Source organism: Molothrus aeneus, chromosome 1 (genome assembly GCF_037042795.1).
Source record: "Molothrus aeneus isolate 106 chromosome 1, BPBGC_Maene_1.0, whole genome shotgun sequence".
Taxonomy (NCBI): domain Eukaryota; kingdom Metazoa; phylum Chordata; class Aves; order Passeriformes; family Icteridae; genus Molothrus; species Molothrus aeneus.
The window spans coordinates 96,759,012-96,775,561 of NC_089646.1; the positions used below are offsets into that span (position 1 = coordinate 96,759,012).

Genomic DNA, 16,550 nt, shown 5'->3' on the forward strand with positions numbered 1-16,550 from the left:
AGTACCCCTTTTCCAGGGTTTCTATTAACATCCTTTTTGTATTCAGAACCCTTGGGGCTGAATAAGGCACCTGAAGTCCCCATAACTTGGTTGTGCCATAATCTCAGCTAAGATTATTGTGGAAATTTTTCTTCTTTTGATCAGGTTCTGCAAAAAGAATTACTTTGAGGATTGAAGGAGGTTGATAACTGAAGATTTCTATCATTTGCTCTGTATACAACTGCACTCTTGTATTTCCATGCTTTTTGAGTTCCAATAATTACTTTAGAAGGAGTTGAATAAAACTGTAGAGAGCTCTTGAAAAAGAACACTTGGAGTGAATAAAACTTTACTTTTGTTTGCATATCTTTCAGTAATTAAGATATGTGCTGATTTTGACTGGCGTAGAGTTAAATTCATTGGTGGTTGAAATGATGGTGTCAGTTCTCCGTACAGTCTTTTAAACCGTAAGATAAAAATATGGTTTTCTCATTCTACATTTCATTTTCAAAGGACTGATTGCATTTGAAATTCTTCCTCATGTTGTTGTAGATGGCAGCACTCAAAGCTCATCTCGTTCCTGTTCTGCATTCTCTGTGGCCGTGGCTTTTAGCAGATGATTCCTCAATGGAAATAGCTCTGCATTTGCTTTGTGTCTACACTGCAAACTATCCTGCAGGTATGAAAGTCACTCTATGGTGGAATACATCAAAATATTTTACCAGAATAATTAAGACAGAAAAGCATAATAAAGGGAAAAGAATGTTTATTGCTACCATGAGAGGAAAGTGTAAAAGCACTAGTCCATCGAGAGTTTTGATTTTAATACATTCCAGACTTTTGTTGAGATCTGGTTCAAGCTGTTGGGTTTAGCAAGAGTGTAATTGTACTAAAGGATTAAATAGCATTTAATTCAAACCATTACATTTGAAGGTTTTGCTGAATGTTCTGCCAAACTGAGTAGTACATTATAGAACTACTGTTCTAGGAATTCTTTAATAGAGAACAGTGTATCAGCACTTTGTATGGGCTGTACATCCTTATTGAGAACAATTCTGGTTTTGAAATAGTCAATCAAATTCAATTTTGTATTAAGTTTCTTCAGTTTATTTATGCCTTGGACTCAGTAGTTTGCATCTGTATATTTTTCATAAGCAATCTCCTTTTTATTTGATCAAACCTTTTATTTCCATTGATAATTGTCCCCACTACTAGAAGCCTGAACTTTCTTCTAGGATGGATTTTTTTCTTTCCATATCCTGGTTATTTAGATTTAGCAAATCATAAATAATGATTTGCAAGTAGCTTGAAAAGACAGAAAAGTGTCTGTTCCTTTCTCCCTGTCAGGATACCATAACCATTAAAATAAATAGTTAATGGTTAAAATATGACTCTTTTTTTAAGTTAATGTCTCCAGACTTTAAATGAACTTGCAATTACTTTTTCATAAAGAATTTTTTTTTAATATGGGCTGAAGAAGAGTATTAGTCAGCTACAGAGTTAAAAATAAAAATGTAGTATCCTGTCCGTGTGCAAGAAATCAAGCTGACGTGACTCTAGGCTGCATTTTTATTTTCCTTGCTGATAAGAGCACGTGCTCTCTGATCAATCATGTTTTTTCTTTCTGTTCGGAACAGCTGGCTTATGAGGTGTCCCAAATTTACCTATTCTGAACTGGTTAACCACTCCTGCTTAGTGTAGTCAGAGAAACACATGTAAATATTTGTCACAGTTAAACATTGTCTTGTTTTTGTTTACTTTTGCCATGTAAGAAATTACCTGCTGTTGCTGATGGCCAGTGCCACTAAAGAACAGGACATATATCTATACTTGTGCAGAAGGCATTTATCTGTATTAGGTCAGTAACATGGCTGTTCCCTGCTGCTGTATTAATTCAAACTTGTAGCTCTGTAGCATAGGATTGTGCATTCTTCTGTTGTACAATGTAAAGACAGCTGCAGACAGTGCTTATATCTCTCAGGAAAATATTCTAAGAAACTTATATTAATCCTTTCAAATTATACAGAGACCTCTTTTTCTGAGCCAGTTTCAGAGGATCCCTTCAGATTCAACCTCCAAATAATTGTATAATTAGATATATGTTCTGGTTTTTAAGGAGACTTTCTGAGATGGAGCAATGGCTTCTATTTAACAGCAGAATTACCTCTTACATTCTAGAACAATAGAACAGTAGATGCCTATTCCAGTAAAGTGCTACATTTAGCCACAATTCTATTCATAGCATGTCTAATTGACTTCATTGGGGTTCAAAGAAAAGATACCTAACAAATTCTTTGAAAAGTTCCATCTCAATGTTTGAGCAGTTGCACTGTTCTTTCTATAGATTTTTCTTTTAAATATATATCTGCATTTCTAATATGATAAATATCTCATTGCTTTAAGGTTGTGCTTCACTTTGTTGGGCCAGTGGTGGACAATCATCACTTCCCTCTACACGAAGTGCAGCTGGCAATTCATTAATGCATTACATCTTGAAATTGGCTTCCCATGTGTCAAATGATAACAGCCCAGTTCAGCAAGTGGTCTTTTGTCTAATATCTAACCTTGCTCTGTCTCATGACTGTAAAGGCATTATTCAGAAGGTAAGTAAATTGTAACCTGTATTTTAGCAATGGATGCAGTTTCCTTTTTCATAAACCCTCATATTTTAATATGGAGTGTCCTGTGATCATATATGCATCTGCAGGAATCAAATCCATTGTATCTTCTCAGTTGTGTTACTGTTGCCTAAGAGCAGAGTGTAATTCAGTTATATTTATAGTCTGGACAATTTTTACTAGAGCTTTTTGTAACCTCTCTGTTTCAGTGGGTTGTACCATTTTTAATACCCACATATATTGATAGCGATCACTAGTGGACCAAGCTGTAGAACAAACTGCATGTGAATGAACAAGAAATTAAACATTGTGTAAATCATTAGGTATGCTGTGGGAAATATAACCTTTGTAAAAGTTCTAAGAAAAAAAGCAATGATTGGATGTTGAATAAAAATCTATTCTTATTACACAAACATATGTAATGTCTTTTCCTTTTTATATTTTGTATATAGAATGATCCTTACTCTGTTTTATGAAATGTGCTTTGAAAAATCTGTTTCCCTTCAACTTTGATCATTTAAATACATTCAAACCTTGAGAAAGTCAACTGTAGTAGTGATGTGATAAGATGAGCTAATTCAGTAGAAATTATAAAAAGTGAGTTTATTTCTAGCAACTTTTATAGTAGTTGATTAATTGCAAAAATTTGTTTTGATCTCTATTAACAATGTTCTGTTCTTGGACCTAATTACCTGTTAGAAATGCAGGGAGAAATAGGTCTTTTTGGGATGCTAATTATGTAAAGCATGGTTATACCATTGCAAAGTGGCTAATACTCAAACTTTTTGATAGAAACAGAGTTTGAGATCTCTTCTGTAACAGCTGTTGTATTCTGTGAATTGTTTTTGCTTTTAGACTCTTCAGAGTTTCACTCTAGTGTGATAGTACTTCCTTCTCTCTCTTGGGCTCTGCTTTCATAAGTGTAAGCAATACTGAATAACCAATTCCCTCTGTGAAAATTAAATTACCAATATTATATTCACATGAATAAAACCACAATGAGTTTGTATGCTGGGTTGCTTGCTTTCAACCAGATGCTTGTATATATTGTCAAGATTCAGTGAGGCTGGGAATATTTAGTAAAGGGCTTTTTCATTAGAGGAATTAATGTCAGAACGTCTCCCTCTTGCAACATGGGAATTGATTTTCATCTTCTCACAATCTCCTTAAAGTGGAGGCAAAGCTGAGATAGTTTGTCATATCCAGGCACAGTTCTTTTTCTTCAAAGCTTACAAAAATAGAGGACATTCCTCTGGCTGGCAGTGAAGGGAGGAGTGGTGCTGTAGGTTCTTACAAGTCACTTCCAACTCTAGACATTCTGTGATACCTTTAACATTTGTCCATAGCATGCAATAATAACTAAGGAATCAAGAATACATTAACAATAGTGCATTGATTCACTTAAAATGTCACTAGCTTATTTTTGGGTATAAACAATGAGTACAAAGCAAAAAGCTTATGTAGTGTGGGAATTAGTCTTTAAAGAAATATATTGTCTTGGATCAACTTTTATGTATCTACACTGCATAAATTATTATAGAAGAAACTGTATGTTACCATACTAAGTTTTTAACCATGCAGCAGATTCTTTTTCATATGTAATTTTTTTCAAAAGCGTTGACTTATAATGGGTTGCCTTTAATGTATAAATCTAGTAATACTAGGTCAAGTATGTGGATTGGAGGGTCAGACAACAGCAAACAAGCCATGGAATACTATAAATTCTGAAACCCTTTTTCTTTTTGACAGAGTAACTTCCTGCAGAACTTTTTATCTCTTTCATTGCCAAAAGGAAGTAATAAAAATTCTGGTAACGTGTCTACTCTCTGGCTAAAGCTGCTACTGAACATATCTTTTGGAGAAGATGGACAACAGATGGTTATGAAGATAAATGGCTTTTTAGACCAGATCATTGAAATGTGTAAATACAAGCACAAAAGCAGCCAACATCTAGCACTTCTTATTCTACATAACATATGTTTTAGTCCAGCTAATAAACCAAAGATATTAGGTAATGGTAAGTATCTGAAGGGTGTGCAAACTGTTGTTCTCTGAGAATATCATGGCTTCCAGAAGACTATATTTTCATGGCAGTTTGGGTTACTGACCAAGAACTCAATGTTGTATTTTAGAAGAGCATTTTTATAAAAAATTAATTTTTAGAATTACAGAATACATATTTTGGCATAGAGACAATTACAGTAATACATAATAAAAGGAAAACCAAATAAATAGTTTTCAAAAGCAAATCAAGATTCATTGTTAGGCAGATAATTTGGATATAATAACAGATTATGCATGAAAGGATTGTTACAGTTTTCTCAAACAGCTAGTTTTTCAGGGAGGGTTGAAGGATTTTTTGTATCAGTCAGTTTGAAATAATTGAAGTTCCTATCTTTCAACTGGACAAAACTTTCTTGGCTTATGCAAATCATTAATGTTGAGACAAACTATTTTATATCCTGTCATGTACAAAAAATGTTTATGATAATGATAAAGTTATGTCATGGCATATATATTTAATGTAACAATATGTTCAGAATTTTTTTCTTGGTTGTTTGTAGAAGGTATTAAATTCCCTCATTTAATTGCAGAGAGAGTGCTTCTGTCTTTGTTTCAAATTCTCAGCAGGTTTTCCATAGTGTCCATGCTTTTTATTTTTCTTAAGATGTGGATTTACTGCCTTAATTAAATATACATTATTTAGTTACATAATCTATGAATTTTTGTTCTGAAGTGAAGAACCAAAGTGGAAGAGTTTGGCTTCAGAGCAATTCTAGAAAATTAAAGCATTTAAAGTGGGGTGGCAAATATTTCTCATTGGTTGCAAATCATGTGCATAATAAGTATGAAGGGAAATAGAAACATCTTAATATCCATCCTGATGTGGCTCTAATTGTGGCTACTGGGAGTTATAAAAGAGTTTCACAGCTTACTTAGTCCCTAAGCATAGCTGATAGCTATACATAATGTTCATGTTTTATTACTGGTGGCTTAACTTTTTAGCATTACTTGGTTTTGTTTTGCTATATTGTTTTTAACACTTCTTTCAATGTACTGTGCTGATTTTATGAGCATATTGAAATTTAATCGATAATAAAGTTTCTGTAATTCCTCTGCCATACCAGTACTAGTCATAAAAATAAGTATACTCCAAGCATCAGTCTACTGAAGCATGTAAATATATTTGCATTGCTCTTGATTATATTTTCTAGATGCATTTGGTTTCATGTTTTTTTATTTGTCTCATTAGATCAAGCAATTGCAGTACTGTCTGCCTGTTTGGAAAGTAACAGTCCCACTGTTCAGAGAATAGGAGCAGCTTCACTTTGGGCTTTGCTTCACAACTATCAGAAGGTTAGTATTTAAGAAATCTGTGAAAAAACTGTAATGTTATACTTTTATGCTGTAAACAATACAGTAATCTCTAAGTAAATAATAATAAAATTTACAGTAGTCATTCTGTTTTATTTTAATTGCGTAGCTGCCGAGGCTGAGAGATTTAAACAACATGGTATAGAAGCAGTTTGTCCTTCATAATTTGTGACTACTTATATAAATGCAGTCTATATGGTGATACAGTTATATTAATTCTAAAAATTCCTACATCTCATGCTCTGATGAATTATTGTAATTTTTTAAACTTTGCTATTAAGGAGTGATCATGCGGGCAAGAAAGCTCATTGTGTTTTGTGTGTTTGTGTGTGCTACAGGCAAAAGTGACTTTGAAGAATCCATCCATAAGGAGAAGAATAGATGAAGCTTATTCTTTAGTGAAGAAAAGTAGGTCCTATTTCTACTTAATGCCAATTCTTAATTTTTCCATCATTAAAGCATTTCAATTTATATCATCACAGTAAGCTTTTGTTGTGCTACAAGTTTTTGAAAGGATACTTTTGTCCCTAAAATCACAATTAGCAATGTGGCTTATGGTTAGGCATCTTATAAATAGAGATGGAGAAAAATGCCTTAGGTGAAAACCTTAGATAATTACCAAGGTTAGTTTTGAAGTATAGGTCTGATCATGCTTGCAATAAAAAGCCTTTTCACAGTACAGTTGTGTGAATCTTTAAATCTTAAATTTAGTGATAAGAAAAATTGTTCTTTTAGCAATGACTTTGCCTAACCGTGCTCAGCCTCAGAGCTGAGCCACACAGAGAAGGGATCAGAACAGAGCATTGTTCCCACATTAAAGTATTCTGGCATGGGTTAGTGACATTCTGAAAGCTTCACATTTTTGCTTAAGTAACTGAACATAGCTCTTGTTTGAATGGCTGCACTACAGTAGATTCAGCTGAAGAACATTCAGTATGGAAAGTGTTCAAACACTGATCTGGAGCTTCGGTAGCTAATAATGGGTTTATTGGTTGTTAGTCACATCAAGTTAGTCTAATCTTGAAAGGACATGATAATGTCTTTTTAAGCTAATGAGCTTTACTACTAATTTAAATTGTTCTATGGATGTACTCAAATAGGTTTATTGATTAAGGGGCTTATAATACAAGGTTTCCATAGTATTTGCATAACATATTTGCCACAAACTTTCTCTCTACATTGACCATTGTTGGTATCCTAATAAGGAGGAGGTGTATTTTTGATAGAACATCTCATCATTTTTCCTGTGCTGCCACCCAAATTCATTAATTTTGTGAATGTACTGTTGTTTCAAATTCAGCCATTACTAAGTCAATCCTTAAACATAACAGTACCACATTTCATATACTGATAATATATTAACAAGTTTGTATTGTTCCTTACAGCAGAACTACCACGGATCAGAGACTTTCCTACCTTGTTGAATCAACAAGGTAGAAATATGTACCTTTTACAGATTAGCACCTCATAACATTAATCCCCATTTATTTATGTACTGCTATAGAACATGAAATCCCAGACTGAACTATTGATTTTTAATTCAATAAAAATGTACATATCAAAATAAGGAATAGAAAAGATTTTACACAACTGTCATTATTATGGTTTACAGTTCTGTAATATGTCATCAATATTGTCACTAAAACATTCCTGCATTAAGGATCCCATCTAGTCTGTACTTGTAAAGCTTTGATCACTTAACAGCGATAATAGGGCTAAAATGGTAGATTGTTATTCTGAGCACACGTGGGGAAATATTTCAACATGGCTATTGTTATTTTACATTTCCTGCTTTGTCATACCCAAGGGTAAAACCAAAACAGACGTTGCAACATAAAGTAAAAGTATTTGATTTGCTACTCATTAATACAGAGGTTAGGGTCATAAACCAGCATGAATTCTTGCAAAGCGTTTAATGCAATCTTTGGAAAAGGAATTTTGTATTAAGAATCAACTAGAAATTCAAATCTTGGGGTTTTTTTTCCTTTCAGGTTCTCCCCAGCCAGAAGAAAATGAACTACATGCCTACCATTTAAAATGCTTAGAGAATGTAGTGCAGCTTCTTGATTGTTAATGGTCATCAGTCGATTTCTCATGTTGAAATTGAAAAGCTTGTTCAATGAGAGCCTGAAATTTGAAGAAAGCACTTCTGATTCACAGATTTGTGACAGCAGCAGATTTGCTGTGGAAGAAATTTATGAAGCCTTTGAGGAAGGAGTTCATCTCTTTGAACCAAAGAAATTGCACTGTTTCTTGTTCAAACTGTTTGTACTGTAATCCCAATGGGAAATTATAATTATGCTACTATGTAAAGTATGTACACAGAAGAAGGAATGTACAGGGGAAAAGATTTGAAAAATGAGTAATTTTCTTAAATTATGCATTGAAATTGTTACTGTAAAGTATTAGAATTTCTGGTTTGGATTGTTCTTAATAAAGGGGTTTTTAACTGAGATCAGCATTTGCTGTGAGTGAAGTGGAATTTTTAAGATCGCAGGTGTGCACAGTGTATGCTCATTCAAAAACTGAAAATTTTGGCAATTGTGGTGTGTTACACATATTAGATGCAAAACAGCAAGGTGTGTGTTGTGGTTTTGAAGCAGATTTCAGTTCAAATTGCTGCATGTTTTTTAAGATGCTAACAATTGAAAAAGAGCTCTCAATTGCTGATATTAGAGGTGACAGTTATGTAAACGTAGCAGTTTTTTCAGGGTATGGGGTGTGTGCATCCATTTTAGTTACATTACAACAATGTAGAAAATATTTGAGTCAAAATCTGTTGGTTTCTAAAGACTTTGAATCTTTTGCTTGGGGCAAATTCTCCCCTCTCTTTCCCCCCCCCCATTATCCAGGCTGTGTTGCCTTTGAAGTGCTACTATGTAACTATTGCTCTAACTTTTTCAGTATTCTATGCTGAAAGAGTTTGAGAAAAAAAATACATTGCTCTCTGAGCACTACTGTTTTTCTGGCTGTGCTTATGGAGTATCTAACAGGGTGTTTTAATTTCCCTCAACACTTAAAGCTTTTATTTTATGTCAGAGTCAGATAGAAGTGAGCTAATTCAAAGCAAAACCCAAATAACATCTCTAAGAATTATAGCAAGGCCATGTCTACCTGTAATTAGTCTTTCCTTCTTAACCAGGTGATGAAAGTATTTTCTGCTGACAGAAGGGATTGTGGTTTATTTGTTTAGCAGTGCTTGTAAATTACCTGTGACTTGATATAATTCAGCTGACCATAAGTGTGTTGCTTATGGGTTAAGTCATTACTAGAAATGTAATTATTGGCTGATCTCCCGTCCCTCCACCAAACAAAGAGCAAGGATGGACCACCAAAACTTGATTCTTTTCCACTTACTGTATTGTGTAATTACTGTGTTTTGCAAAGCAGTTGTTAAATGCTGTCGTGCTCATCCCATGGTATTTATTGCAGAACACTCAGCTGCAGGGCAGGAGACAGCTCTGCAAGTCAGCATTTGCTGACTGGGCTTGAAAGTGTGAGGTCTTTTTCCCTCAGACTACCAAGTGCTGAGTCTCTTCAGAGACTTATGTTTCAGCATACTCACCCCAATGATCTTTCTCATAAATCAGTCACTAAGTCAAAATGCAGATTGTTTGCTATTTTTTCTGTTTCAAAAGGACAAAAAATGAGAGCGCTCAATGCCAAATGAATTCTAACAGAAGTAACCACTCCTGCAAGGATGGCAAGATCTCATTCAAAGCATGGATACACATGGATCTCATGAGGAGAATGAGGACTTCAGTTTCACGACTTCCATGAAGTGCAAGTACAATATAATAAGGCCATAGAAGATCTGGATGCTTGTTTACTATTAAACATTTCTATTTTACTAAGCTGTGCTTGTTCTTGAAGAAACTATTCACATTGAAAAATCTGGGCAAATTGCTAATACATTTGTTACAGTAAGCCTTAGTGCTGTGCTTATCCCAAAATGAGTTATTTTCTCAGTATTCTGCAACAATTTATAGTTGTGGGAAGCAATTGTAGCAATGTCATAAGTAAATACTTATATTTGGTGTTGCTATTCTGGAAAATCAAAACAATTTTTAAACTCTGAGGGCTAAAATCTATATTCATATTGTGAATAAGCTTTCCTCCTTCAAGATTAAGGAAAGGGCTTTATGTCTTTATTTAAAGGACAGCACTTCCTTCCATCAAATTTTCTCTTGAAAACTGGGAGCATAGAGTGGCTGCATCCTGCCTTCCTGCATGTTAACAAAGTGAGTTATAAAATGTAAATGACCCTATATTTCCTATTCACTGGCACTTAAGACTACCATAAATAGCCTCACAATAACCTTTAGTCTTAATTAATTTCATGAAAAAAGATTTACATATTTAGACTTCATTCACAGTTAATTTCCAAATTTTAGAGATCCACCTATCTTGAAGGATGGGGTATTTGTCATGTTTGTGTTTTCAAAGAAAATTAAACCCTTAAATACCTTCAAATTCTAAGAACTGTAAAATAATTTTTTATCTTGCAGAGGAAAGTGCAATTAAAGTGGAGATGGATTTCCTGAATAAGCTACAGAATTTAAAAGGCAATATTCAACTTTCATCTAGTTTCCCTAATAAAAGGCACAGCTATGCAAGCTAGGAGTCTCTTGAAAATCCTTATCCAGGAAAATTCAATTACCATTTGTGCTAACTGCAGATATATCATGCTCTTCCTTGGTTGCTTTATCTTTTATGATAAGCTTGTAATCAAGAAAGAAGTTATTAAATTCAAAAGAGGTAAGGGCATAAAATCTACTAATAATGAGGCTTTCAGATTCTTTTAAGATGGATGTGTCATCCAGTGCTTGTTCAAAACTTTCACAGAAATAATTTTCACTTAAGAGGTATAATATTGTAGATTAGGCTTAAATAATTTCATTTTGATTGTGTGTGTTCATGCAAATAGAGACATTTAGTCATGACTTACTGATGAAGTTTTCAAACCTTTGAGTAATAGGTTTTCAAGCCTACTTGAAAATCCTCAGGAAAAATACTTCATTTATGAGAAAGGGACTATTTTTTGCTCTTCCAGCAATTAGGACTTACAGATTCTCCTCACACAGCAACTATGCATCCCTGGATGATGTTTTTCATTGATTCCCCTCCATACCAAACTTGCAAATTACAGCAATTATGGGCTTGTGGCAGCAGTACTGGCCAGACTGGGGAAGGGAGTTTTCTATACTCGAGACTTCAGCCCAGCTTTTTTAAGGCTTTCCCTTCACAGTAAGGTAGAAGCTGCTGTGACAGCTTCTCAAATCTGCTTTTCCTTCAGAGAAATGTTTTAATGTCTTCTAGGGGAGAAAAAAAGTGGTTAATAGCCACACAAAGATTGCTGTCCACTGGGGAGTCTGAGGCCACTCCGCACTTCACTTGAGTTTTCTTCTGGTTCAGCTCTCCAAGGTGGCTCCTAAAGTAATCATTTACAGCTCCACTGCTGAGATAGCATCATGCTGCCATTGCTTTAGGATAGAGAAGGAGTTGTGGTAAATACAATTTCACAACACTACAGTCCTTGTAGGCTCCTCTTTTGGCTCCTGGGCTGCCCTGTGGAAGATGTGCATTCTACATTTATCACCTCATCATCATCATCTTTTTGTGATTACCTAACCTCATTCAGGACTTCTGTGTGGTCTCTGAGCTTCCTAAGATCTGATTAGTCTCCCTGTGTTGTAACCCATAACGATTTGGCCCCATGACTGAGGGTCAGCGTGTGCCCTCTGGCCTCAGTTCCAGCTATTCTTGGGCACATCTTTATTTTTATAACTGGTATTTTAGGTGCTGAACATTAGGTAGTAGGAATTTTATAATTAAGTTTGGTATTCAGGATACGTTCCCCTCCACTCCTCCTCCCAACAGCCACCACAGCCTTGAAAAAAAAAAAAAAAAAGAGAAAATGGGAAAATTGGTTGCATTTTCAATGGAAGAGGAGAATTCTTACAGCACCCACTTTCATGCATCCAAAATGGAGTATCAGTCTGTGTTGAATTTACAGTCAGCCTACAGGCTTAGGCTCACAAATGTCCTCATTCCTCATAAACAAAACACATAGACCTGCTTTGAATGGTCAGTCTGGATGTTATGTCATCATTCCAGCTTCTTGATTGCTTGCCAACAGGCCTATAATATAAATCGTATGTTTTTAGATCCCAGTCCTTAGCATTTACTATGTGCATGTAAATATTTGCTGAGCAGAACACAGGATGGCAATTCCCAGTGCTTCACATACAGTAGGTAATACATTATTTAGTTCACATATGTGACTTGCAAATTTCCACTGTTGTTGCAGATGTTTCTTTAAAAAACTCAGTTTTAGTGATGCTTTCTAATTGAGAATATCTTCAGAATACTGACCTGGAGTTGAAATACTAATGAGGTCAGCCGCAACGGAGGGAATGCATTTAAACCCAAATACTCTCCCTCACCAAAATATACTCCACTAACCCTAAGAGGCAGTGCAGAGCTTCAGAGAGACAGAGCAGAACAGGAGACTGGGAGGATGTCAGCCTGTGGCCCTCTATCTTAAACATACTGGGAGTTACAGGATCACCTGTGTCTGTGTTTTAGATCCAGGGGGTAAAAAAATGCATGTTATTGAGAGCTTTCTGGCCAATCTAGCTATGTCTGCTAACTGAGTTTAACAAAAAGGTAATAGTTCCTCAGTTTATTTTCAGTGTTATGCTGCATCACAGGCTGCCACTGACTTCAGACACCAGTTAGTTATCTGAATTAAAAAAAAAAACAACAAAACAAACAAATGAATCCACAAAATATCTCTTTTGAGAGAATACATTGTCATCTGTCATTGTCACCTTGACATCTAGGTGAGTTGACTCTCAGCTGGGGCAACACCAATTGAGGTGCAAGCGTCAGCATAGTAGTGCTCATCACATAAATACAAGCTTAGTCTTGTAGGCAAGCTCCAAGTGATTACACTTCTGAGGTGGATTTCACCAAATCAGGATAAGGAAAATTGTCTTTCTTCTTGGTTTCCATTCTAGGACTCTGTAACTGAGGATTTGCAGAAGGACTTTCTCGCATTGCTGTGGCAGCTGGAGAGTGACTCACTCCTTCTCAGCCAGAGTTTTTCTTGCCCATTAGGATATTTTTCCAGAAAAATGTCTTTCACAGTTGAGCAACAGTACCTGAATAAAAACTTTTAGTTGCTTCCAATTAAAACTACTTTATCTGAACTTCAGAGCCTTCCTGAATCTGGAGTTACATGAATGGGGGTTGGACTGCATGATCTTCAGAGGTCCCTTCCAACCCTAACAATTTCATGATTCTGTGAGTCCTGTAGATCTACTAACAGGCTTTAGTGCCTGTATGATTAAGTGCTCTGCAGTTTCAAAGTTTTCCATAAAATGGCAAATGACTGTGAAGTTTCAAGGGCTAACACAAGCTGCTCTTGCAGGTAGCAGCAGTGTTACTGGAATTCTCATATTTTCTGAAAGTTTTGGTGAGATTTTTCATCTGTTTGTGTAAATTCAGACATCAGCTGCTCATTAGTCCACAGCTCAGGAGATTGTTCCTTAGAACCTCTGGTGTTGTTGCTTCATGCCTGCAAGATGCACCATTTCCAGCATTAAAAATAAGTTTAAAAAAAGAATATTAAATTCACCTGCATGCTGGTTTCTGACCTAATAACTGCTACTCTAGAGTGAAAAATCTTGCATTGTCCAAAATTATTCTGCAATAATTAAAGGTTGGCAAAGCATCCCTGAAAAAAAATGCTTATTAATACAAGAGAAGGAGTGGAGCCATACAGCAGGAGGTTGCTAGCAGCTGGCACAGCCTGTGGGGAGCTCTTGGGGTTCTGTGCAGCCTGTCGCTGTCTCTCTGTCTCAGGAGATTTATAGGAGAAAAATTCTCTCTGGTCACTTTGGGTGTTTGTTGACAGTAATTTGCCATTGTATTTTTTCTATTTATTACATTTATCATATAATGACAGCAATCCTCCCTCTCTATTTTGAATAAAACATTTTTACACAGTTTTATGGGGCAATATGATTGAGTTGTCACAAGAACACCCTAAATACTGTTTTTAAAGCTAACTTTCTTAGCTACAGAAATTTTCATACTGTAAAAATAAAATTATAAAAAAAATGTAGCGCAGCAATGGATTATAAGGTTTTGTATTCTTCTATGAGTATTACTGAGTCTCTATGTGGTTAAACATGCAGTTTAACATTGTGAGATTTCTCCAATATGCTTTTCAAAATATAGTATGACAAACAGTGTGAGTGGAATTATTTTTTTTTTGGAAGTAACAACAACTGATTTTAAGAAGCAAATGACCATAAAAATCAATAGAAAAATCTAATTTTAGGTGGTGTTCGACTAGGTCCCAGCAGGGGAAACATTATTGTATGGACAAAGTCACTAGGGAATATAACAGGAATTGAGGTCAAAATGTAATCACTCAGAACACAGTTCTTTGGGGTGGATTATTTTATTCTCTCTCTGACCTGAAATACCTTTTAATGGTAACAAATCTCCTTATCCTATGCTGGGAGTGTATTTGCCATAATGTATTAGAAGAAAGATCCTTAACAGCCTACGCACTTTTTCATATGATTATCAAAAATGTGCCGTGCTTTCTCTCCAACGTGCTGGAATAACTTTCTTTTCAGTTAGAGACAAAATGGCCACTTGGAAGGAGTGGTAGGTGGTAAGTGCTAAACTAAGGCTTTAAAATCTAACTAAAACTGAACATTTAAAGAAACAGAAAAGAAGAAGTAAGGGAGACAAAGAGAGAAAAAGAAACATTAAAACAGGTAAAATAGCCTGGTACTGGAGAAAATCAGTTCAAAGGGCCATAGTTATAAACACCTGTAAAAACAGCAGTTCACTGTGCTATCATTGCTTCCTTGAATTTCAATTATTTAATCTTTACTGTCCTTTTTTTTTTTTGTGTGTGTGTGTTTAGCAACAACGTAAGAGATGTTCCACTGCTGCTGTTCTATAAACTTTTGTTGCCTCTTATTCTAAGAATGCCAGTTTTGTGCCAAACCCTTGAATGTTGCATCTTTTTATACCAATGTGGTTATAGTAAGTTAAGGTGGGTTTTTTTTAGGACCAGTGTAACATTATTAATAATGACACTTGTAAGAGCCTAAATGAGAGATGTGAGACTCCAGGCGTCTCTTCAAAATGCAGTTTATTCCATCCAAGACGTTACAACAGGGTCGTGGGTGACCTGGGTGACCCTGGGTGACCCCACCCAGGGTCGTGGGTGACAGAGCCTGTGCCTTCAGCTGGCAGCTCCAGCTGCAGGCAGGCCTGGAGACCCTTTGGTTTTGGTTACATTGCATTATATAATTTTTTTTTGCTTAGCATCTTAATACAGTAGAACCAATCTATATCTTAACTATTATCTATAGCCGATCGTAACTACTATAATTACCATATTCATATTACTATTCTCCAGTCACTAAAAGTTAGTATATTACAGTTTAAGCTAGAAGTTGTTTTTCAGTTTTCTTGCAGTGGAAAATTCTGAGACCTTTTTTCTACTTGCCACATTTGCTGACTTGTTTGCCTGTGCTATCTTTCTGCTTGGTAGAAATATCTTGTTTGGGGTGGGTTTATCCTTTGCTCTAGGTCAAAAACCCCATCTAACTAACATACCCTTTGCCTTCTTGGTTATCCAGTAAGACTGGCTCAGGAATTCTTTTCTTCTGTATCAAAACTTGCTTCCATCTCTATTCCTTCATCAGACTCTACATTTAAAATCTTTCTGTCATGCATACATAGCTGTGAGACTTACTTGTCAAACTTTCATCCTTCCCAACAGACACTCTTACAAACGTACCACAAAGAGGTGACTTCCATGTGTGTGTTCAGCTTCTCATACATGAATGAAACAGTGAGCCAGGCTGGCTCCTCATGGCTGGTTCTCTCTTGTCGTGAGTGCATGTTATTGCTGCATTCCAAAGTAGTTCATTTCTTCATACAGAAATCCCCCCTCCCCCACCAAAAGAAGTATAATCTATGTTTTGGTGAAGTCATTGGAAATTCTTACTTGTTAATGTTAAGGGTAAGATTTTTTTAGTTTCATTTAATTTTGATTCCTGGGATTTTCCTTGCATACATCAGTACACCTACCATGACAGCCTTTTTCAAATGCAGTAGAAGGTCATGTAAGTGTCAGAAATTTCCGTTAGCAGAAGTAATTAACACTGTCAAAATCATTTCAGAAAAGCAAACTGAGCTATTTAAGATGCTTTTAATGCTACCCATCCTGTACTAAGAAAGACTAATAACAGAATGCCAGAAAATTGTGTCTGTGTTCTTGGAAGTACTTATTCACCATTTGCAGAATTCATTCAGCAGCCATTTTCTATATATTATTTTATATGTATATATTTGAAGCAGTAGAATTTCTGCTTCACTGAAAGGGGGACACATATGCATTCGTCTCAGGCTTGGTAAAAAATGCAGTTGATTCAGTTGTGTAAAAAAAGGTCCATGGAGACTGAGAAATAATGTCCAAGAAATATAATTTACTGTTATCTACAACAGAAACAGCAAAAACAGTGTACAAAACTTTCAATC

At 35.5% G+C, this 16,550-nt stretch overlaps 1 protein-coding gene across 2 annotated transcripts in view; it reads left to right on the forward strand.

Annotated features, from left to right (window-relative positions):
• RTTN (rotatin) overlaps positions 1-8,423 on the forward strand; it is a 79,401-nt gene extending 70,978 nt beyond the window's left edge. For both annotated transcript variants that reach the window (XM_066546152.1, XM_066546157.1), the window contains exons 44-49: positions 532-658; positions 2,383-2,582; positions 4,347-4,614; positions 5,851-5,954; positions 6,311-6,380; positions 7,964-8,423. In XM_066546152.1, the coding sequence (XP_066402249.1) occupies positions 532-658; positions 2,383-2,582; positions 4,347-4,614; positions 5,851-5,954; positions 6,311-6,380; positions 7,964-8,046 (852 nt within the window). In that variant the 3' untranslated portion in view covers positions 8,047-8,423. The remainder of the gene's footprint in view (positions 1-531; positions 659-2,382; positions 2,583-4,346; positions 4,615-5,850; positions 5,955-6,310; positions 6,381-7,963) is intronic.
• Positions 8,424-16,550: the final 8,127 nt, after the last annotated feature.